This window comes from Gadus macrocephalus, chromosome 3, assembly GCF_031168955.1.
Source record: "Gadus macrocephalus chromosome 3, ASM3116895v1".
Lineage (NCBI taxonomy): Eukaryota > Metazoa > Chordata > Actinopteri > Gadiformes > Gadidae > Gadus > Gadus macrocephalus.
The window spans coordinates 12,657,345-12,679,844 of NC_082384.1; the positions used below are offsets into that span (position 1 = coordinate 12,657,345).

General features: G+C 44.1%; 2 protein-coding genes across 2 annotated transcripts in view; both read left to right on the plus strand.

Moving 5' to 3' along the window:
* Nucleotide 1: 1 nt before the first annotated feature.
* On the plus strand, nt 2-15,658 carry LOC132453736 (phosphoinositide 3-kinase regulatory subunit 5-like; the record flags this gene model as incomplete). Its single annotated transcript, XM_060046681.1, has 17 exons — nt 2-53; nt 2,470-2,573; nt 2,948-3,016; nt 3,296-3,434; nt 4,469-4,538; nt 5,768-5,942; nt 6,619-6,787; nt 6,980-7,048; nt 7,225-8,114; nt 8,516-8,641; nt 9,060-9,191; nt 9,544-9,637; nt 10,022-10,098; nt 10,598-10,691; nt 12,089-12,171; nt 14,033-14,148; nt 14,282-15,658. Coding segments are annotated over 17 exons (2,607 nt in total), but the record flags the coding sequence as incomplete, so codon positions are not given.
* An 88-nt stretch (nt 15,659-15,746) lies between these two features.
* LOC132453411 (phosphoinositide 3-kinase regulatory subunit 6) overlaps nt 15,747-22,500 on the plus strand; it is a 20,926-nt gene continuing 14,172 nt past the window's right edge. The window contains exon 1 of the mRNA XM_060046214.1: nt 15,747-15,886. The gene's annotated coding sequence lies outside the window, so the exon portion shown is untranslated. The remainder of the gene's footprint in view (nt 15,887-22,500) is intronic.

A 22,500-nucleotide genomic window follows, 5' to 3' on the forward strand; every position in this document is an offset into this window, starting at 1 on the left:
CCTGGCCGGGCTGAGGAGGAGCCCTGCGTCCCCGCAGCAGACACACGCCCACGGTAGTCATAATAATCATATTAATCATCAGTTTATGGAGGATAATACATAGTGAGTGTGCGTGTGTGTGTGTGTGTGTGTGTGTGTGTGTGTGTGTGTGTGTGTGTGTGTGTGTGTGTGTGTGTGTGTGTGTGTGTGTGTGTGTGTGTGTGTGTGTGTGTGTGTGTGTGTGTGTGTGTGCGTGTGTGTGCGTGTGTATGACAGGCATTGCCCCCTCATCCACTACAGAGTAGGGCGAGGCTAAAGTCAAGTCCCACGATTATTCATGTGTCGCATAAAGGTCATTTTGGCGGCTCCTCAGGGCCTCTTATGAAGGTGCTTGCAGACCGCCCCGACAAACACAAGCACCACCCCCCGGCTCCAGCAGGTCGGCCCGACACAGAGCCAACAGGTTTGCAGACTGGCCCGCAGCCATTCTTTTGCTGGGGCTGATGTTGCGTTGCTTGGTGTTTGTCAGGGCCGTTTGCAGATACCTGAGGGGCGATGGGGTGTCACTTTCCAATCATATTCAGAGATATGTCAGAGGTCCAAGGACGACAAGCAAAAAAGATTCAAAGAACGGCAGCGTGTCAACGGAAGGTAGCCATGGCAACCTTGGCAACAACAAAGAAAACGGCACATCCTGCCTTCCTCTTTATTATTTTAAAGTCAGTTAGTCAGTTAGAATAAAGCTAGCTGTTGTTCATGTCTCACATGTTAACCCAAAGATCAAATGTTCGTGGAGCCCACATGGGTCACATCTCTGCCTTGTTTGTTGTCAGCACCATTGAAGGCAAATGAGAGATTGCGTGAGTCAGTCAGTGCCTCTGAATCTCCATACATACTGGCCGGCATGCGAGAGTACTCTGTACAATGTCTGGTGGACACTACAGTCTCTTTGATACACCAAGCAACGCAACATCAACTGGGTCGGCTTCGCTCAAGAGGTAGAGCAGCTGTGTGAGTGTTGATGTGTCCCTGAGCAAGACCCTTAACCCTAACTGCTCCTGACGAGCTGGCTGTCGCCTGGCATGTTTGACCCTCCCGTCGCTGTGTCAATGTGTGTATTAATCGCTTTGGATAAAAGCGTCTGCTAAATGCCCTAATTGTAATTGTAATACCCACAATGCATTTGAAGCACAATATCTTAACCAAAACTGTTAGAATAAAGATATTAGAATGACATAACAGTGATTATAGTTAGAATCCGCTACAACCCTTGACAACAAGCACCAATGAACAGGTAACAAAAATAATATATCATTATATATATATATAGTATTCATATAAATCATAATTCAAATTTGTATCATTATTATTTCAATCAAACGTAGACACAACATACATTGTTTTCATGGATACGATTATCACTTGAAACATAAAACAACAGCACGCCAGGCAAACTGCCATACGCGTGTTTATCGCTGAGAGGTGTGGTGTAAGCAGGAGGTTGTGGCGCAGACCTCAGTTTGTGACTAATTATGACCTCGAGAGCTAAGGGGCTGCCACTCATGGTGGAACCACAGAGAGAGAGATAGGGTGAGAGTACAAAACCACCGCCTCAGTTACCACTATGTCGAGCACTCGTGGATCCACCTGAATGGAGAAGGCCGTGCAAAACAAAAACGTTATGAGCAATTACTGCTTTTGGTTCCCCAACCAGCGTGTGGATTGATTCATACCTATACCAACACCTGTTGGTGTATCATCTGTCAGGTGTTCAGTCATAAGAAACAAGTTGTTGAGCAGCATTGGGGGTGTAGGCTCAAGTAAATGTGCAGCATTCTTTTCCACACTAAGATATATTAGCTGCTAGCTCTCAGTGAAAGTTTCTACACATTGCATTTGGATTCTTAACAGAGAGTAGTAAATGCACCTTATTGTAGATCATTGCACTCCCGTACCTTCACCGCATTACTTGTTAGCAAGGTGACTTTCTTTTTCAATCAGGTGGCTTGAGGTTTCCGTTTTCTGTCGAGAAAATAGTACTATCTGAGAATTTGAAACTAGCTGCTCATTCTTCTGCCAACCTTAAAGCTGCTCGGTTCTCCTTTCCCGCTCAGTATTTCCTTAGCCCTATACACCACTATAACCAAATTACAGAGATACCATCATTTCCTTCTGTAGAACCACACAACACTGCTTCCTTTAGCATTACTGTTGCGCACACCTCAATAGAAACAGATACATTTACAGTGAATAACACATCTGAAGAAGATGTTTGTTATGTTGAATAAGTGAATATATAATGTGTACGATTTTTATGTTTTATCCTTGCATTTTAGTGATTGTTATGTTTGTTTTTGTGTGTTTGTGTGTATGTTTTTGTGTGTTTGTTTGTGTGTGTGTGTGTGTGTGTGTGTGTGTGTGTGTGTGTGTGTGTGTGTGTGTGTGTGTGTGTGTGTGTGTGTGTGTGTGTGTGTGTGTGTGTGTGTGTAGCGGCGACGTGCTCGATGAACCGCTGGAGCTTGGAGGAGCTGGTGAAGAGAGACCCCGAAAACTTCCTCATCCTCCTGCAGCAGATCATCAGGAAGACCAGAGAGGTGGGAGGTCCAAAGTCAAAGGCCACGCACAGAACTTGGTCCAAAATGTTATTTTTGAATTGTGTCTTTAAACTTGCCACAGTAGAAAGATCTTCCCAGCCAAGCAATTGTTTCAATATAACCTTTTTTTTTTACCAAGTCGATCTGTCTTTGGGTGGTGGCCGGAGTTTATTTTAGACCGTACAATTCTGTGATGTGATATGATATCAGGGGGATAGAAGTGGGATGAAATCTGAACCAAAGCCACCACAGGGACGAAGCGTGTTGCATCACTGTTAACATCCCTGTTGATTTGCTCAACGACCACCATAGTAAACATTCTCTATGTGTTTGCCTCTCTTCTCTGCTGTGTGTGTGTGTGGGGATGTGTCAAGGTCCAGGAGCACTGTCAGTATGAGCTGGTGGCTCCCCTAGCGATCATGTTCTCCTCCACCCTGCTTCAGGTAATAGAGGAAATGACCGATCTTCAATATTAACCTTCATATGCGTATAACCCTTAGAGCCCACATGTACATCTTACGTTTTCTAAACGTGCACATTTAAATTAGGAACGATCCATTGCACTACCATGTAACCCGCTAAATCCCATTTCACAAGAAACAAGTTGTTTTAGCATTTGAGGTTTTCCTTCAAATGACCCCCCGGCCCCCTCTGCGTCCGCTCCGACCGCGAGCCCACAGTGAGCGGGTTGCGTGACGCTGCGTGTCTTGCTGTGGGTGCAGACGCCCTTCTGTCCCCCAGACGCTGAGCTGCTGGAGGAGGCCATGCAGGCGTTCCGCCGGTTCCTCACCTGGCCGGAGCCCTACTGCAGCGTGTGTCGGGACCTGCTGTCCACCCTGCAGCAAGAGCTCAGGGCACCAGGTACTCACACCGCTCCGTCCAGACCTCTCTGTCTGTCTGTCTGTCGGTCGGTCTGTCCTGCTTGTCTGTCTGTTCGTCCTTGTTCGCTCTCTGGGTCTCTTTGTCCGGCTGGCTGATTGCAGCTCCGTTCAAATCATAGGCCTCAATGCTCACCAAATGTTTCGCAGTTGGATCTGTAGAATAACAGATCCAAAGGGTTTTCGGCCTCAACAGTTCACGTTGTGGCCCATGTGACTGCTGAGATATGTGTCAGATCTACAACCCTGCTTTAATGCGTGTCCTTCTGAGGTCAGATCTGAAGAATTTGTGTGGGATATCGTCCCACTCGGCTGGCCAGGGTTGTCAGTGCATTCAGAGATCAAACATAGATGCCTCCATGCAGATGGATGCTAGTATTGTACCAAAAGTAGCAATGGGAAGAAGAACCATTATCTGGTAAACGTATCCCCATGTGGTCGTCACAATGCAGAAAAGAGAAGTCAAGGTCAGTTTCCATTGTCAAATTTCCTAGAATGGGGAGTGACAAAATAGAATTACAGAAGTGACATTTACCGATATGTTTACACGTTAGTTATGTATAAAAACTAGGAAGCATCAATGGCAGTGAACATAAATCAAGCTTAAACAAATGATGAATTTGCAACTTTAAAAATACGTTTGTGTTCTACACATGTTCTAACACATGTTTATGTTGGCAGCCTAGTCCGGACAAAAGTTATTTTATGTTCCAAATACAAAATTCTCTTGGTAATTTGTGTTGGATAGCCATGACAAAAAAGAATCTATCCAAAGATTGCACAACCCCATTCCAACCTCTTGACCATTGTATGAGTTTTCATTTGTTCACTGACTTGGGAATTTATTTCACTATATGGAAATTCAAAGGACAATGCAGATTACTTTCATATTGTTTCATTATAAGATAGCTAGCTAACTTGAATCTTCCAAACCTCTTGTTGACAAGAGGTATTGGAATCAAGTCCTCTTGGGTATCAAATACATTTAAACCTAAAATTGTTGTCTTCTGTTCCTAGGGATATCGTTCAACAGACTGGTGAGAGAGGAACAAGGACTCAACACCCCTGGCTTCCACTCCAAGACTGTGTAGGTTGAAACCACCACCTTCAGACTTTGGCTGTGATAATCTAATGTCTGATTTGTGAGATTACTAATGATGTTTGCAAAGGAGAGTCTTGAACGGGGTTCACCATAAGCCGCCCAAGGTGCACAAAACGTAAAGGATTGACCGCGCAACTCCGTGGTTGTGATCACAGGTTGTCAGGGGGACTGGTCGCTATAGGGCTGCACCATGATGACTGTGATTATAATTGTGATTATTTTGCCCGGTATTCTGACCGCGATAATTCATTGTGATTTACAGATTATTGTAACAACACAGTGTTTTGTGATGAGACACATTCCCCGCCCTTCTTTTGCCTGTTTATTGACATTTAGAATAAATTCATACTCAGAGCCAGTCAAAGGTCAGACATCTGATATCTCATGTGGTTTGAACTTTGAGCACTCTCAGTAAAGTTCCCTTCCAAATAAAACATGACTCACTGACTTTGTATGAGACTTAACTAGTTCATATCTGAAGGATTGTTGATATTCTGGGGTTCTTGTGGTGTGTTTATGATGCATTGTGCATGATGTGCCCATATATAGGTCAGGCCAGGGTTATTTTCTTCCATCTCACACTTACAAATTATATATTTGCAACGCTATATTTAAGTGCTGCATGCAACACATAATTGTTGCATGCACCCTTAAAAACCTCTTCCACGGCTGTGCTTCTTGGTCTTTCAACGCATAGCAGGCCCTAAATAGTTCCTGGTAATGTGTGTGTGTGTGTGTGTGTGTGTGTGTGTGTGTGTGTGTGTGTGTGTGTGTGTGTGTGTGTGTGTGTGTGTGTGTGTGTGTGTGTGTGTGTGTGTGTGTGTGTGTGTGTGTGTGTGTGTGTGTGTGTGTGTGTGTGTGTGTGTGTGTGTGTGTTTTCACATATATGCATGGAGATGACATCGTCAACACATCTCTTTAAAGCTAATACTATTCAGCTTTATTTGGATAGTGTAATCGTAAACTGACCTTTCAGTAGCAGCTGACGTTATAGCGCTCTGACAAAAAAACACAGGCAAAAAGCACTCCCCCTTAAACACACACACAAACACACACACACACACACTGTTCAATATAACATACAACACACACACACACACACCCACACACCCCCCCCCCACACACACACACACACACACGCGCGCACACGCACACACGCACACACACACAGCTCTAGGAAAACGAGCGCTTGTGACCTGTGTCTCCCGCTGCAGGACGGTGCTGCTCATGACCCCTGGTGAGGTGCCTCCAGAGTTCCTGTCTGTGGGCCGGCAGCTCAGTGGCATGCAGCACTCCCCCAGGGACAGCTTCATCACCCTCATCAAGCACGCCTACCAGTCGGCCCTGGGCGCCAAATACCCTCTAGCCAGCCTCCACAAAGCCCTGCAGGTGGGGAGGGCTCTCGCACGTCACGCCGCAGCTTCAAAGCAGCCGCAGGAAAATGACATCGATGCTGAGTTTGAATTCGAACTGTTCTTTATTTTCTTCTGGGCGATAATGGGGAGAGTAAAACTGCTCCCTCTGCTGGTTGTGTTTAAACTCTCAGGTGAAATGCAATGATTTTCCCCGCTGAGACGTTTTAAGAAAATTACATTATAGGCTGAATTGCTAAATGAAAGTTATTAGGGCGCACTCACACATATGTTGGCGTTTTTGCACTTAAATAGTTAATCCCGTTTGTAGACTACACTCAGAGTCGTCATTCATAAAATTAAAGAAATTCGGGAGTATGCAAAATATTCTAAAGAGGTCTAGTCTCCGGGCGACTATACGTCATCCAGCACAGGTTGTGTAACCGTGCATGGTTGCGTGTCGGCTCATTCGCATCTGTACCGTGGCCACGGAATTGAACTGTAGCCTACTTGAGTACGGTTGGCGTGCTCACACTAGCCAAACGAGACTTGAGCACGGTACAGGTGTGAAACGGACTTGGGCACGGTACAGATGGCCTAGTGTGGGTCCATGAATTGTAACGAATTCATGATTCAAATCAATCTATATATATTTATATATACATATATTTTTATCTATAATAATACAAAATGTTGAAAAACCTCCTTCTCAGGCCAAAAGCGTACAGGAGCTTGGTGACATTTTCTCCCTGGTAACTGATGTCATGGAGACCGCCGCCATCATGGCCGACCCACAGGAAGGCTGTGATCACATCATCCTGAGCCTGGAGAGCCTCTGGGAGAAGCTGGAGGTCCCAGCCTCCAGTGGGAGACCGTCTAATGGTAGGAGGGCTCGGCTCGTCTTGTACTGATTGAGGCGATATAATGACGATCAGAAACATGATATAAATGTACCATTGCATGCCACCTACTATGTCATCCGGTGGTCGAGATTGGTGACTCTTAATAAGAAAATAGTGTCTTTCTTTCAACACTACTTCTGATTGGCTTATTCTTGTGTACTCTCTCTTTCAGGCGCACTACAGACGATCCAACTTCCGACGCCCAAGTGTTTCATGTTCCCCTGGGAGAAGGACAACTTTGGTAGGACTTTGATTTTATCAACGATCCCAAAAATATCCTGAAATAATCGGTGCAACTTCAGCTTTATCGCAGAGTCAATAGCGTATGTCTGTCAGGTCATGGCTCCGACTCTGGAGCCGCTAGTCACTCGCTGCCTTTGGAGCGTTCACCAAACCTTCTCCTCACTCTTTGTCCAGATGTGCTGAATGTGCTGGTCGAGAACGAGCACGACCTGGAAGACCTCCACACCATGGACGGCCAGACGGAGGAGGAGGAGGAGGAGGAGGAGGAGGAGTGTGTGTCTGGGGACGACGAGGAAGGGGATGAGCCCCCAGAGGACATCGACTTTGAAGTAGAAGCGCCCGTCTACCCCCACAAACGCAGCGCCGGTGACCGCGCCTCCACCATCTCCACCGGCTCCTCCCTCTCCACCTCCTCCACCTACTCCACGGTGTCGGCCGCCTCGGGGTCCTACGCTCCCTCGCTCTCCTCCGTGACCTCCAGCACCGACAGCGGCGTGGAGGACGCCGACGACTCCCCGCCCTCCTCGTCGCCCTCCTCGCCGCCCGTCTCCGAAAAGTCCTCGCCCAAGCCGGGCAAGTCCCCCCTCAGCCACTACCTGCTCCGGATCCTGGTGCGGCCCAAGCGCCCCCGCCGCCTCGACAGGGCCAGCAGCCTGGGCAACCCGGAGTCCAAGAACCTGCTGGGGACGCGCACCCAGCGGTCCTCCTCCCTCCCCCAGCAGGTGGATCGGCGCGGCTCAGAGGCTCGGCCACAGCCCCAGGCTCCGGCCCTCCGGCACGTCTGCTTCCGCCGGAGGCCCATCCTGAGCAGCGACGAGGAGGCCAAGAGCACCACACTGCGGGTGGTGGTGTTCGGGGCCGACCACGCCGCGGGCAAGGTGGCCCGGGCCTACCGCCGCCTGCAGCGGAGGGAGGGCGCCTGTCCGCACCTCAGCCGGCTCTTCAGGCTGCAGTTCTACTTTGTCCCCGTGAGGAGGGACTCGGGGGCCCCGCCGGAGTCCCTGAGGGCCCCGTGCCCCTGGGTCCAGGCGGGCTGCCCCCCCCATGGAGCGGTGTCGTCTGCTGTAAGTGGGATAAAAGCTAAAGGCATTCGTTGCAGGGCTTGTACACCGGAAGGCGTTGTGGGTTTTTTTGTGAGTGCCCAAGAGAGTATGTAGCACTCATGTAAAACATAACCCAGGATAATGGACTCATCTTGGACTGCTCAAGACTTTGTTTTGTCGTAATGACAAATCATTTAACAATTAATTATACATGTATAAGTCATTGCGATGTGACGTCAACATGTACAAGCCCTTTACAGAAGATATATGAATTATTTTCGCTCATTTGTCGTAGCTCACTGCTGAATGACATTTGTCTTCATCTGCAAATGTTTGTCACCATATTGTTAAAGTGTAAGGGGAACTTTGTTGTTCCACATAAACTAATCGGGTGTGTGAATGACTTTTTGTTCCTGTTGTAGGACCCTCAAGCATCGTGGTCAGAGGACAGTACGAATGATATCGCCCACCTCTTGGGCTTGCTGGACCCCTGGTACGAGAGAAACACACTCAGCCTCCTGCACCTGCCCGCCAACTTGGTCTGCCAGGTACTTCTAGTCCCCCCCCCCCTCCCCCCCTCTCCAGCTCACAGCAAGGGGCTTCAGTTCATGCTTGAGGCCACGTTCAGAGTTTTATGAATTGGGCCCATTTCTAATTAACCATGACCCAAAATACGCAAGTATTTCCAACCTCAGAAAGATAACACAATCCTATGAAATCAGGAAGTGCGGAGTGTATACTTAGCTTTATCTGATGTGCTCTTCCAGGTTATAGGGGTTAAACACTCACACTTATGCCGATAAAGGAACTAGATATTATTCGCGTCGTGTCACTTAGTGTGTCTGTGGTTCCGTCTAGGAGACCGTAGGAGACTCGTTCCACCCGCAATCATGCAGCTCCATTGTTCTGGTGTGAGACCAAGAAACGTGAATAAAGGGGTGACTCGTGTTGTGTTGTCCCTTGCAGAAAACCTCCAAGAAGGAGTCTCAGTTGCATGACGGTTCGTATGAGTGCCGGCTCCCCATCCTGGCTGACCTGGTTCTGTATTACTGTCGCCAGGCTACACGGCCCACTCTCATCCAGCTCTATCAGGCCGAGGTTAGACACGCACGCACGTACACACGCATACACACACACTCACGCTCACACTGTAAACATGGTATATGTTTGGATGCACAAACTGTGTACTATATATATATATATATATATATATGTGTGTGTGTGTGTGTGTGTGTGTGTGTGTGTGTGTGTGTGTGTGTGTGTGTGTGTGTATATATGTGTGTATATATATATATATATGTGTATATATGTTATAGTGTGTTGAAGCTAGCATAAGCTTGTGTCTCTGGTGTTGTGGCTAATGTTAGCTGGTGTCTCTAATGTTGCTGCTAACATTAGCTTGTGTTTCTGGTGTTAAAGCTAACATTAGCTTGTGTCTCTGGTGTTAAAGCTAACATTAGCAGGCGGTGAAAGGAGGACAGAGGTCTTCATCCACTCACTGGAGCTGGGACACACTGCGGGAACCCGAGCTGTCAAGGCCATGGGTAGGTCAGAAACACACACACACACAAACATAAAAATACACTGATTGTGAAAACTCCTAACCACCCCACATGTATATATGCACACATGCATACAGATTTATACACACAGCAATCACACACACACAGCGGCCAAATATAACTTAAAAGTCTCAGTAAGGTTTTATGACGGAACCCAAGGCAGTGTATTTAGTACTTGTGTTTCTTTAGTTTAGAAATCTCTCAGTAAAAGTCCTAATGTGGATTTTTTTCTATGTTTGCAGTTTATTTTGTTCATGTTCTTGTTGACACTAGGACTTATTTTGTTGTTATATTTGGTATTGTTAAGGAAAACTTCCATTTAACATGCAATGGCTTTAATCAGTGTCACATGTGTTCATCTGGAAGGTTCTGCAAAAAAAAGGTTTGGCATCGATGGAGACCGAGAAGCAGTTCCTCTCAAGCTGGAGGTGCTTTACAACAAGGTAAGACGGCCACTTGTCTACCGCTGCCTGAGATCAGCGGTCGAGGTCATTAAAAAAAGGCTCTGCTCAAGGGCGAAGGCAAGAGTTTTAAACACTGCAGTGTCACATGCATGCGCGTTCTTTTGCGTGGATGAGAAACTGCAGTAAAACCAGTTAAAGGGGATGTATCTTTTTTTCCATATAGAAAGGAGCAACATGCAAAGGCCATTTTGTTCCTTGAACCAACTTCAAGGAACAAACCGAATTGGTCACAGATATTAAATAGATGTTACTAGTGTAACATTTTCACTGGCCTTCATGCTGCTCCCTACTGTTCACTGTAGAATGTAATGTTTTAACCCTGTTTTCAGCGTGTTTGTTACGTTGAACGTGAGACATAAAGAGATTAGACATTTGTCTTTTTTTGTGGGTTTCAAACATTTAAAAAACCTGCAAATATGTGCTAATTAATAAGTTACAAGGGTATAACTGACCTTGTGATCTTTATGTTGACTCTCAGGTGGTAGTTAGTGGGCGGAGTCATTGGAAAGGAGAGACCAAAGTGTGCACGTCATTGAACCTGACCAAAGCCTGCAAAAACCATGAGGATCTAGGTATGTAGTTACCAATGGCAACTGAGCAACTGTTGAACAGGAACAAGGGTAAACAGAAGCTTTCCCGTCAATATTATTTAAATTATTTTTGATGTATGGCACTATGGCACATAATTAATGAATGATTTCATTGCAGTTATTAATTTGTATCACTCACTATAAATATTAATATTCTTATTCCTTTTATTATTATTATTATTATTATTATTATTATTATTATTATCGATCTGCATATACATGATCATGTGCTGACAAAAAATAAACAGTGTTGTAAAACCATTCTTTCCTAATAATGTTTCTTGTAAGTACTGTCTATAGCAGACTCCACTGGTAATGTGGTTGAGCCTGTCTAAAGCAGACTCTACTGATAATGTTGGTAGAGTCCTGTCTATAGCAGACTCCAATGGTAATGTTGGTTGAGTTCTGTCTAAATCAGACTACTGACAATGTTAGTCCTGTTTAAAGCAGACTACTGACAATGTTAGTCCTGTTTAAAGCAGACTACTGATAATGTTGGAAGTGGGTCTTGTCTAAAGCAGACCCTACTGATAATGTTGGTTGTGAGTCTTGTCTAAAGCAGACCCTACTGATAATGTTGGAAGTGGGTCTTGTCTAAAGCAGACTCTACTGATAATGTTGGTTGTGAGTCTTGTCTAAAGCAGACTCTACTGGTAATGTGGTTGAGCCTGTCTAAAGCAGACTCTACTGATAATGTTGGTTGAGTCCTGTCTAAAGCAGACTCTACTGATAATGTTGGTTGAGTCCTGTCTAAAGCAGACTCTACTGATAATGTTGGTTGAGTCCTGTCTAGAACAGACTCCACTGGTAATGTTGGTTGAGTTCTGTCTAAATCAGACTACTGACAATGTTAGTCCTGTTTAAAGCAGACTACTGACAATGTTAGTCCTATTTAAAGCAGACTACTGATAATGTTGGAAGTGGGTCTTGTCTAAAGCAGACTCTACTGATAATGTTGGTTGAGTCCTGTCTAAAGCAGACCCTACTGATAATGTTGGTTGAGTCCTGTCTAAAGCAGACTCTACTGATAATGTTGGTTGAGTCCTGTCTAAACCCGTCTGCTGGTAATGTTGGTAGAGTCCTGTCTAAACCCGTCTGCTGGTAATGTTGGTAGAGTCCTGTCTGAACCCGTCTGCTGGTAATGTTGGTAGAGTCCTGTCTGAACCCGTCTACTGATAATGTTGGTAGAGTCCTGTCTAAACCCGTCTGCTGGTAATGTTGGTTGAGTCCTGTCTAAAGCAGACTCTACTGGTAATGTTGGTAGAGTCCTGTCTAAACCCGTCTGCTGGTAATGTTGGTAGAGTCCTGTCTAAACCCGTCTGCTGGTAATGTTGGTAGAGTCCTGTCTGAACCCGTCTGCTGGTAATGCTCTCCCCCAGACCCTAAGATGGAGTCCCTGCTACTGAGTATGACTGAAGTTCTGAAGAGACAAAACTGTAAAGCAAAGAAGAGCTACAACCAGGTAAGATGTCAGTCACGTTCTTTGACATCATGTCTGTCTATGTATGTGGATGTGGTTTGTGGGTTTCAAGATGTCGCCAGTATCAAACTGCAGCTGCCTGCATACAGATCGCACATCGTGTCGTACTCTGCATGTCTATATTTAGAGGTGGCGCGGCGGATGAGGAACAGTATCTCATAACCAGAGAAAGAACTTCACCTGTTGCACAGGCACTGCAACAGAGACTGTCGTGCTTTCAGGGGGCCCTTAGACAGTACATTAAAGGGGAACCGTCTCGCTGGGCTATTTTCTAGTCAGTTTCTGCAGAAAGATCGTGGAAGGTTGGACCAGTGACATCATCGGTACAGGATGTGCGATCTCCAAGTGGAATTGGAATCAATTATATAAATAGTCAAACTTTTCAAAGATTTTTCATCAACTCGTGTGTTAAGCAATACTCTCTTATATTTTAACATAGACGAGCTACATTATTAACTGTTAACCTTCAGCCCCATAAGCACTGAACTACGTTTGACCACAGATCTTTTGGACCCTTTTGACCGTTTCTCTTGTAGTAACACAACGACCCCACTAGATGGTACATTTTCCTGCAATGCTGAAAGAGTCTGCGATGGACTCCTGAAGGCTTTTGACTGGCATTTAACAAATACAAAAGAAATCCAGTAGCACTACTATAATTAATCATCCATTGCTTATTATTTGAAGAAAATACGGTTTATCGTACTAAATAGCTAGTCAAAATCGATTTGAATACATGCTGAAAATTCCTCTTGGAGTATTATCATTTAGTATTGAGTATAATGTGTGAGCTTGCTACATTTTTTGTTTTAGCTGCATACGTTCGTATTTTGTTGGACTTTTGTCCTATACTGTTGTGGTCATTGTAACACATTCAAGCATTATATTTACGTTGTAAGCTGCTTTATTCAGAGTGACTTCCAATAGTGAGCCTGAAGTTGTCAACAGAAAGTCAAACAACAATATATTAGTGAAGAATGCCTGCTTGAATAGAAGCCTAAGAGAATGCTTTTGATATTATTTTGCCGATGACAATTAATACAAAACAACAAAGGGCTTTTCGTCTTAGTTTTATCGGTAGTTGGCTGATTGCCATAACAAATCTTCTTGCAAGCTTATTCTGACAAAGGGCGCGGCAGGAAAGCATTTTAATGTGTTTAATGTTTTAAAGCGTTTGCCTGAGAATGTGACTGAAACTGAAACCACGCTATAGATTTGGTTTTGTTTTGCACGTGTCAAATCTTGTCAGAAAGCAGCGGGGGAATTACGCCTTCATATCTTTCTGCTTAACGCTTTCGTCCAGAAGGCTTTAGGAAGACATGTGACGCAGTATTACTCTAAAAAGGAAGTTGTGGTTTCTCTGTTGTTGGATGAATGGGTCAAATGCAAGAGAGCGGGGTAAGTGTGCTGTTAAATTTCTCATCTTTAAGTCATTAGGTTTCGGCAACACAACTTATTGGTTAGGTTTATGCAAGATTACTTATTGGTTTGATTTAGGCCACACGAACGACCTGGCTACGGTTCTGCTACACAACGCAAAGGAATGATGTACACAGGCCGCCTGGAGAACGGCAATCTGACAATGTAATGATATACCAAATGGTAAGGCAGTACAAACAGATTACCGATACAGAGAAAAATAAAAAGCATCAGAAGTAAATTGGATAGAAGAATAGTAGAAAACCGAGCAGCAGCTCAAAATGAAATGTGATTGGTCCTCCGCAAAATCAGCAGAAGGAGTATCCTTGCATGCATGTCGGAACCCGATAGCTCAGTAAACATTAATGTGAGGTCAGCTGCGAGTTAACACAAGTGTGGTTGGCTCTGCTGTGTTTGTCCCCAGTCTCTGAGCACATGGGAGGTGAAGGTGGACAAGGTCCAGGTGAGCGGAAGTGAGAACACAACCTTTGCTGTGTGTCTGGACCAAGACGAACGCAAGGTCCTACAGAGTGTTGTCAGGTAGGCACACACACACACACACACACACGCTCACGCACACGCACATGCAGACACAGACACATAGACACATACACATGTATACAAAATGGCAGGCATCACAGTGAACACAGCGCTGCCTCTCTGTCCCGTCCAGGTGCGAAGTGTCCGTGTGCTCCAAACCGGACAGCTGCACGGACTGGAGGCAGGCCCGTGTGCTGTCCCCCCAGATCCGACCCCTCAACCCCACCTTCTGCTCCCTGCTCTGCCTGCCCGTACACACCTTCGTCGGGGCTATGCCCTGAAGACACTCCCGGGCCACTCCAAATACACTGAGGGGGCTTCGACTACGGGGGGGCCCGACGGACGCTACACTATTTCACTTTCCCTACTTCCCCTCGTGGAGGACAGTGCGGCCACGTTGGACGCCATGGCTGCTCAGACTTTACCTCCCCCTATTAGGAAAATACTCAAGCTCAAGTGTCCACGCAGCTAATGGAGAAACTGGTGAATGAGTCAATGCACTGAGTTACCTGATTGATGCACATGTGGGACCTATGGTGGAGCTTTATCCATAGACTGTATAAAAATTATTGTGTGTCGATTTTTGGGGCTGATGTGATGACGCATTCACAAAAACCTTTTGTTTGTTAAAAAGTTTTATATAATATATGTTTGGGAAGCGCAAGCAAAGACAATAAGTCCATTATGCTTGTGCCATGTTGTGTTCTAGTTCAGTGGACTGGCACCACGTTCAGGGTGACTTCCGTCCCCTAGTGTTCGGAGAAAGCCTCCAAGCTCTGGGACCAACAAAGAGCAAGCATATAAAGAGTGTGATTCAACACATTCATGGAAAGACATGAACCTCTCCATGTGTTTTGTGGTGAAGCTCTTAGATATCCTAGATATGAATCGGGATTAGGAGTATTCACACTTTTATACGAAATGTCAAAGTAATTTGTTAAAATTGCATATATTCTAGATATATTGTAAACAGTGTGTTTTTTGGTTGTTTCCAATGTGTTTCAATGTGCTTCCTAAGAGTTCCCCTTTTCTTTAAATGACCACTTCTTCAGGAGAAATGGGCCTGCAATAATTATTTAGACCAATAGAGGACTCTGTAAATGTTGTACCAAATTATTTGTAATTTATTTTCAATGGATTCTTTTGTACATTTAATAGCTCAGTTTAAAAATGTATTTGTTTGAATGTAAAAATATAACCTTGATATTTAGGCATATTTTAATACTATACTAGAGAGGTTCTTCAACTTTACTAGGATGAAAAGTATAATGTACGCTGTCGCTGTTCCTACTATATTGAATAAATTAGTAGTTTAACTATGCGGCAGCTGAAGCACCTACTTTTATCAACTCTTACTAATGGTACTGTTTTGTTGAGTTACAGTAACTTTCTCTAATTTCATTTGAGGAACAGTCGATCTCTACATTGATACTTTGTAAGATGTACAGTATGGATATTTATATATACATAGGTCAAATTTGTGTACAATAAATAAAGTGAGTAAAATCGAGACGCCACTAGCCTATATAATGAATGTATTCTCTAACCGCACATGGAGGAACTGAGACGCGCCATACGTACAAGTGGTGGGCGTGGTCCCGCGGAGACCAGCCTGGGTGTCCACAAAGCACTCGCGTGCTTTGTGTCAGTCAATGACAGTTGGAAGTGGAAGTCACTTCTCCTCACGTCTTGGGACTTTTATGACAACATTGGGGCCTAATGAAAATCGTAATACCAGGTACGTACCTAAGGAAAAGTCGGTATATAGAATTGAAGAGACTCATAACTTAATAGTAATTCCCCGAGCTACAGTAGACTTTTAAATGTTTTAACTAAAATAAATCCTGCACTCGGTAACTTACAACGCAACACCTTGTTTACTAATAGTCAAACATCAGTTGTCAACAGCTATGTTGAGTCAATAACGATCGATATCGTGTACAATTTCACGACGATATCTACAAATTGTAATAAATGTTTTTTTAAATTTATATTAATGACGTTAGTTACTTATTATTTGTTAACATCTAACCTTATTGTCTCACTACATGGCTCATGGTTTACATGAGGTGGCTTAGACAGTATGAGCTGTAGAGGGAGGATTACTGTATGTCCATTCATTTGTAGTTTATGAATGTGTATCAACGCCAACATTATTCTAATCCGCGTTACCCGTCAGGTACTTCAAAATCGTTAGGCTCACATTGCACAGATGTTGTAGGCTACAGCATGTGGTGATTGGTGCTGACTTTGTAAGCTGCAAAGTAGCTTCCAAAGACAGTGAGTCAAAGAGGCGTCTCCGTCTGAGAGAATGCCAATGTTTGGTTTCACTTGCTGATGTGACTCAAGTATCTGCTGTGTCTAGGCTAGGTCTAAAAGCAGCTCTGTACACCCCCCCGACTTCCTTGTTTTAGAGCCGAGCTTCCTGGTGCTGTTGGACAGTTTCAGGGGATGCACGGCGTTTGTAGCGACCGTTTCCGCGCGCGTGTTATTACGGTCGGCAATGGACTCCTTTGAACCTTCCTTGGAGACTTTCTGATCGCCGTTATCTCCTTCAGTGCTTCGATTTGAGATTTATGGCCACACTTAAAACTGCTGCTGCAGGGGTCTTGATGACATTTCGACACATACTTAAGAGGGAGTCAGCTACTTCAGAGCACCCGATCGGACCGCTTTGGGTTATCACAATGATCCTTTTAGTAGAACAGTGAGTCTTTTGTAACAAAATACACACAAATAAAAAAAAATATTTGGATAACTTTTGTTACTTATTTTGGCATCTCCCTTAGGGTGAAACTGTCTGAGTTTGAATTCATCTAACAAGTGTTAGTTATCAGTTTTATTGCGGCATTATTTCCACATCAAAATATATTATATAGGGTATGAAATGTTACAAAAATAAACATAACGTTATCTTCTACCATGTTGTGCAGGCCTCGTTTGGTGTCATTTGCATATATGCGTCTGCCAGTCAAGATGAGCCATATAATTCCAGAAACCCCAAACCGTCTTTTCTTAACTAAGAATAACCCATCGTCTCCCACAATGAGCTTTATTTAAGGAGCGCACGGCCACAAGTAGACACCAACACTCTTTTATTGGCCGGTTAGGAAAATAAGCTGCCAAGATACGGCGTCTAGACGTTCTCCATCATCACTGTGTCCTCGAGCTGTCCCACTCCCAGCCTGTCCTAATACGTGCGCGCACCTGTCACTTAGCCAAAACCATTAAATGTGACGCACTGCATATCCCGTTCCAGAAAGACTGGATGTCTCCAAACCCGGTGACCTCCCTGTTTACCCCCGTGTCGCTGTCACAGTCCTGACGTTAGCAGCATCGCAGATCATGTCAGGGGACCAAGGGTTGTGATTCACAGTGGGACCATCGTGGGACTGATTTGGACAACATAACAATAAACGTCAAACAAAAGCCGTTTGTAAATGCGGTAATGTTTTCGATTCTCTGGCAAAAACGCCATACAAAGTTTGGGCTTTTGCCCAAACTAAAGAAATGGATAGAAATCCAACCAAAATTGGCAGGTGATTTTACTTACTGGTTTGAAAGGAGTTCATATTTCCAAAGTCACATGCGTCCTACGTTATTTTCTGACGCAATACTGCCAACCACATGGTTGGAAACATCCGTATTTTTTTACGGTTGCGTATTTGTCTCCATGGCGACTTTATTTGGGTGTGAGCAAATCAGCCGGGGTCCCTATGCCCTTTGGTCATGTTGGTTGCAGCGATATGCCAGAGGAAAGACTGCGGCGCGACCACATGTTCCGAGCTCGATCTGAGCCGGTGGCTTGAAAGTTGTGTTTCCACTCACGTCAACTCTTGCGTTCCTCCGTCGGACAGAATGACTTATGAATGGCCTTAGTGATACTAATTTTTATCTTCTAGATTTTGTCTAGAGATGTTTTACTACTGAAGTGTTGGTTGTTTCTGAGTCGTTTATTTTCTATTATGTTGAGGTATGGGATTGTGTGGAAAGCATGTAGGGCTACTGGGTGATTCCAGGATAACCTATGGCATTAGACACATTCAACAGAGTTTGTCGATCGAATAAAATGTACTATGCAACAATACCATATTTAGTGGTGCAAGTTTCCCAATAATAGCCTAGCTGTTACCCGTGTAACTATATTAAGCATTTAGGGTGCCATTATTCAATTCAATTCAATTCAATTTTATTTGTATAGCCCTTAATCACCATTACAGTCTCAAAGGGCTTAACAGGCCAAATATTTGTGACACCCCCCTTTACCCATGCCCCCACACGGGCAAAAAAAACTCCCTTGAAATCAGCAAGGAAGAAATCTTGAGAAGAAACGCGTTGTAGGGGATCCCTTCCAGGGATGGTCAGGAGTGCAATGGGTGCCACAATTGACATACAGGTAAATACATGCACATCATATTAAAATGGTGATGGGGTTCTGGCCGGTTATCCATGAGGAGAGTCCAGGCATCCAGTCCAGCACCCGCAACACGCTAGAACAGACAGAATAGTGAATTAGAACGGAAAAGTACATAGTGGGAATGTATAATGTAATAAGAAAAGCACAAGCAAACAGAGTGGTCTTCACTTCGCATCTGTCGTTTTTACACTCCAAATGCAAGATTGTAGAGGTGCGTTTTGAGCTTTCCTTTGAATAGCTCCACAGAGTCAGCTTCCCTGATCGCTGATGGCAGCCTATTCCATAGGAAGGGGGATCGATAGGCAAACGCTCTCTGTCCAGCCGATTTCTTTTTAACCTTCGGCAATGAAAGAAGGCCGGCTCCCGAAGAGCGGAGGGACCGAGAAGGACTATAAGGAATGATCAGGTCCTTCAGGTAGGATGGAGATAATCCATGCAAGGCTTTATAGGCTAACAGTAGAACCTTAAAGTCTGATCTGAAAGTTATTGGTAGCCAGTGCAGAGAGGTGAGAATAGGTGTGATATGATCAAACTTTCTCGTTCTGGTCAGCAGTCTAGCTGCCGCATTGTGTACCAGCTGTAGACTTTTTGTGGTAGAGTTTGGTAATCCCGAGAACAGTGCATTGCAATAGTCCAGTCTTGACGAAACAAATGCATGAATCAGTGTCTCTGCATCCGCTGCAGATAACATTGGTCTGATTCTTGCAATGTTTCTCAGATGGAAAAAGGCAATTCTGGTTATACTTCTTATATGTTGGTCAAAGCATAGTTGAGGGTCAAACAGGACACCAAGATTTTTGACGGACGCACTCTGTGGGATGGCAAGGCCATTCAACCACAGAGAGACATCCTCAAACTCTTCCCAGTCCCGCTTCGAGCCGATAATTATCAGCTCTGTCTTCCCAGTGTTAAGCTGTAGGAAGTTTTGTGACATCCAGCCCTTCACAGCAGCCAGACAGGACTCAACCCTTTGAATCTGGGCCGAGTCCCCGGAATCTACAGGAATGTAGAGCTGGGTGTCATCCGCGTAGCAATGGAAACAAATTCCGAAGCTGCAGGTAACGTCGCCCAGGGGAAGCATGTAGATTGCAAAAAGTAATGGACCAAGGACCGACCCTTGTGGTACGCCAAAGCGTAATTTACAGTGCTTTGATTCTGAACCCTCATGAAGCACAAATTGGGTTCTATCTGTGAGGTACGATTCAAGCCAACCAAGAGCCGTACTCCCGAAACAAACATAGTGCTCAAGACGGTGAAGGAGAGTGCTGTGGTTGATCGTGTCGAACGCAGCGCTCAGGTCCAGCAGCACAAGCATTGAGCTTGTATTTTTATCCAAAGCAAGAAGGATGTCATTTACAACTCTTGTAATAGCAGTTTCAGTTGAGTGGAAATTCCTGAACCCCGACTGGAAAGGTTCGAAGAGATTGTTCCTCGTCAGATAATCAACGATTTGCTTTGCTACAATCCAGTGGTTTGCATATTTCCGAAGTTTAGTTTTGGTCATACTTTATTTTTAATGGATTTAAGTGTATTGTTTTTGTGTTTGCATTTTAGATTTGTATTATCTTCAGACTTTAAAGCAAAGTGCTCATTTTGGGGGGGCGGTTGATAAAACAGGATCTGCAGCAGTGGTCTCGCTGACTCTGATTCAGACAGGGAAAGATACACAGTAGATTCCCCTTTAAATAATGTAATATGTATTATTATAACTATTCAAATAATCGTTGGGAAAACCATACAATTATCCACGGCTTGAAATTATGTATTTGTGTGTTCTCTTACTATTGCAATTAAAGTCTTCTTCAGATGTGTTTTCATGTGTGCAGTGCAAAAACATCAGTATATAGAACATAACTTAAGACACACACTTACACACGCACACACACATACAAACACTTTTTTCACAAACTGTTCTTTCTTCTCCAATCTACACTGATCCTATGTGACTCCAATGAACTACAAACATTTGTGTACACACACACTTTTTTCACAACCCGTTCTCTCTTCTCTAAACTCCAGAGATGTGTGTACACATGCACACACACCCACACACACCCACACACACACACAACCCCCATGTGTGCGTGATCTGTAGAAGACTTCCTCATATTGTTTGGTGTGTTGTTACAGGAACACTATGTGATTGATATCCTCTTCAGTTACACCAAAGTAGAAAATATCTTGTTTGTTTTGAGGTGAGTTTGATTGTGTGTGTGTGTTGGTGGGTTACGGTAGATGGGTGAGTGTTTGCGTGGGGTGTGAGTGTGAGTGTGTGTGAGTTTCAGTATACAAACATGCCAAAGTGTACCTTTCAGTTAGATGAGAATACATTTTGAAAGGTCTTCTTGTTTCTGTTGTAATGAAGTGCCTTTAATGCAGAGTATAACATAGTATCTATTTGTAACCAGTCTTACCACCTCTGAAGACCCCCAGGGATGTATCCCATCATGATCATTTCAGTCAATAAGACGTCAGAGGGGGCGTCTTGGGTCGTCATGGACTCCACATTTTAACAACTGAAGAGCTTTTGTTCAGGGAGAAATTCCCCCGTCTTGCAACTTTTGTCTTGTTACTTGCCCTTTTTTTCTCAACGTCAAAGATCTCTTCTACATTTGTACATTCCAATCTAAAATATCATCAGAAAACGTTACAAAACGTACTAAACTACCCAATGCAATAATGTGTTGCTAGCTCCTCCCCCAAAAAAGTCGTTTGAGTTTTATACTATCAGCACTCTGCAAGTCTACATCAGTATGCATTAATGCCTATTAACCAATGCATTTCTTCAAGCAACAGCTGCTGATTAAAAGGTAATAACTTAACAAGTATTATTTGGCATTGAAAAGTGATAGATTGTAAAATGAATTGCTAATAAGATACTTTTTAGTGGAAGCATCGCAGCTAGTGATCTATTAATCAATTAATGCTGTCTTGATTAATGAAATTTAGCATACATTGTGAATAACATTTTATTTGTGTTCTTTTCACATATAACAAACCAATTGAGAATGTTTTCAAACTGACAAGCCACAATTTTGCCTGTAGCATGTTGATATTATATAAAGGTTAGGTTATTTGACGTCTCATCATGACGTTATACCTTTTTGGCATCTTATCCTTAATGACTTGACCAACCCTAACGAGTTCATTTGTCAATTAATAATCAACAGCTCTGCTAGATTGCTCTTTGCCCTTTCTTCGGTCCGGACAGGTCTACGGCAAACTATTCTGAAACTGGGGAATTCCAGTCAACCTGCACGCACACAGACAAACACACACACGCACACACACACACACACACACACACACGGAGGCAGCCCCGCGTGCTGAGCTTAGTTCCCTTCCACAAGTCATTGCTGTGTCCGACTCTTTCCTGTTTTCAGACGCGTCCGCATTGTGCTTCGACTGAAACTGGTCCTCCATGTTTTATTAGTTTTTTTGGCCTCAGCATTTTCTCGAAAATGGAATGCAGAAACAGTTCTTGAGTTAACTGTGTGAAGCTTCTACCGCAACACTGCCAATGGTTGAGTTTACAGGCTGAAGCTTTTTGACATAACACTGTTTAGGGTTGAGTTCAAGGTCTGAAGCTTTTTGAAGTAACTCTGCTTAGGGTTGAGTTGACTTGTTGAAGCCTTTTGACCTAACACTGCTTAGGGTTGAGTTCACTGTCTGAAGCTTATTGACGTAACACTGCTTAGGGTTGAGGTCACTGTCTGAAGCTTTTTGACGTAACATTACTTAGGGTTGAGTTCACTGTCTGAAGCTTTTTGACGTAACATTGCTTAGGGTTGAGTTCACTGTCTGAAGCTTTTTGCCGTAACACTGCTTAGGGTTGAGTTCACTGTCTGAAGCTTTTTGACGTAACATTGCTTAGGGTTGAGTTCACTGTCTGAAGCTTTTTGCCGTAACACTGCTTAGGGTTGAGTTCACTGTCT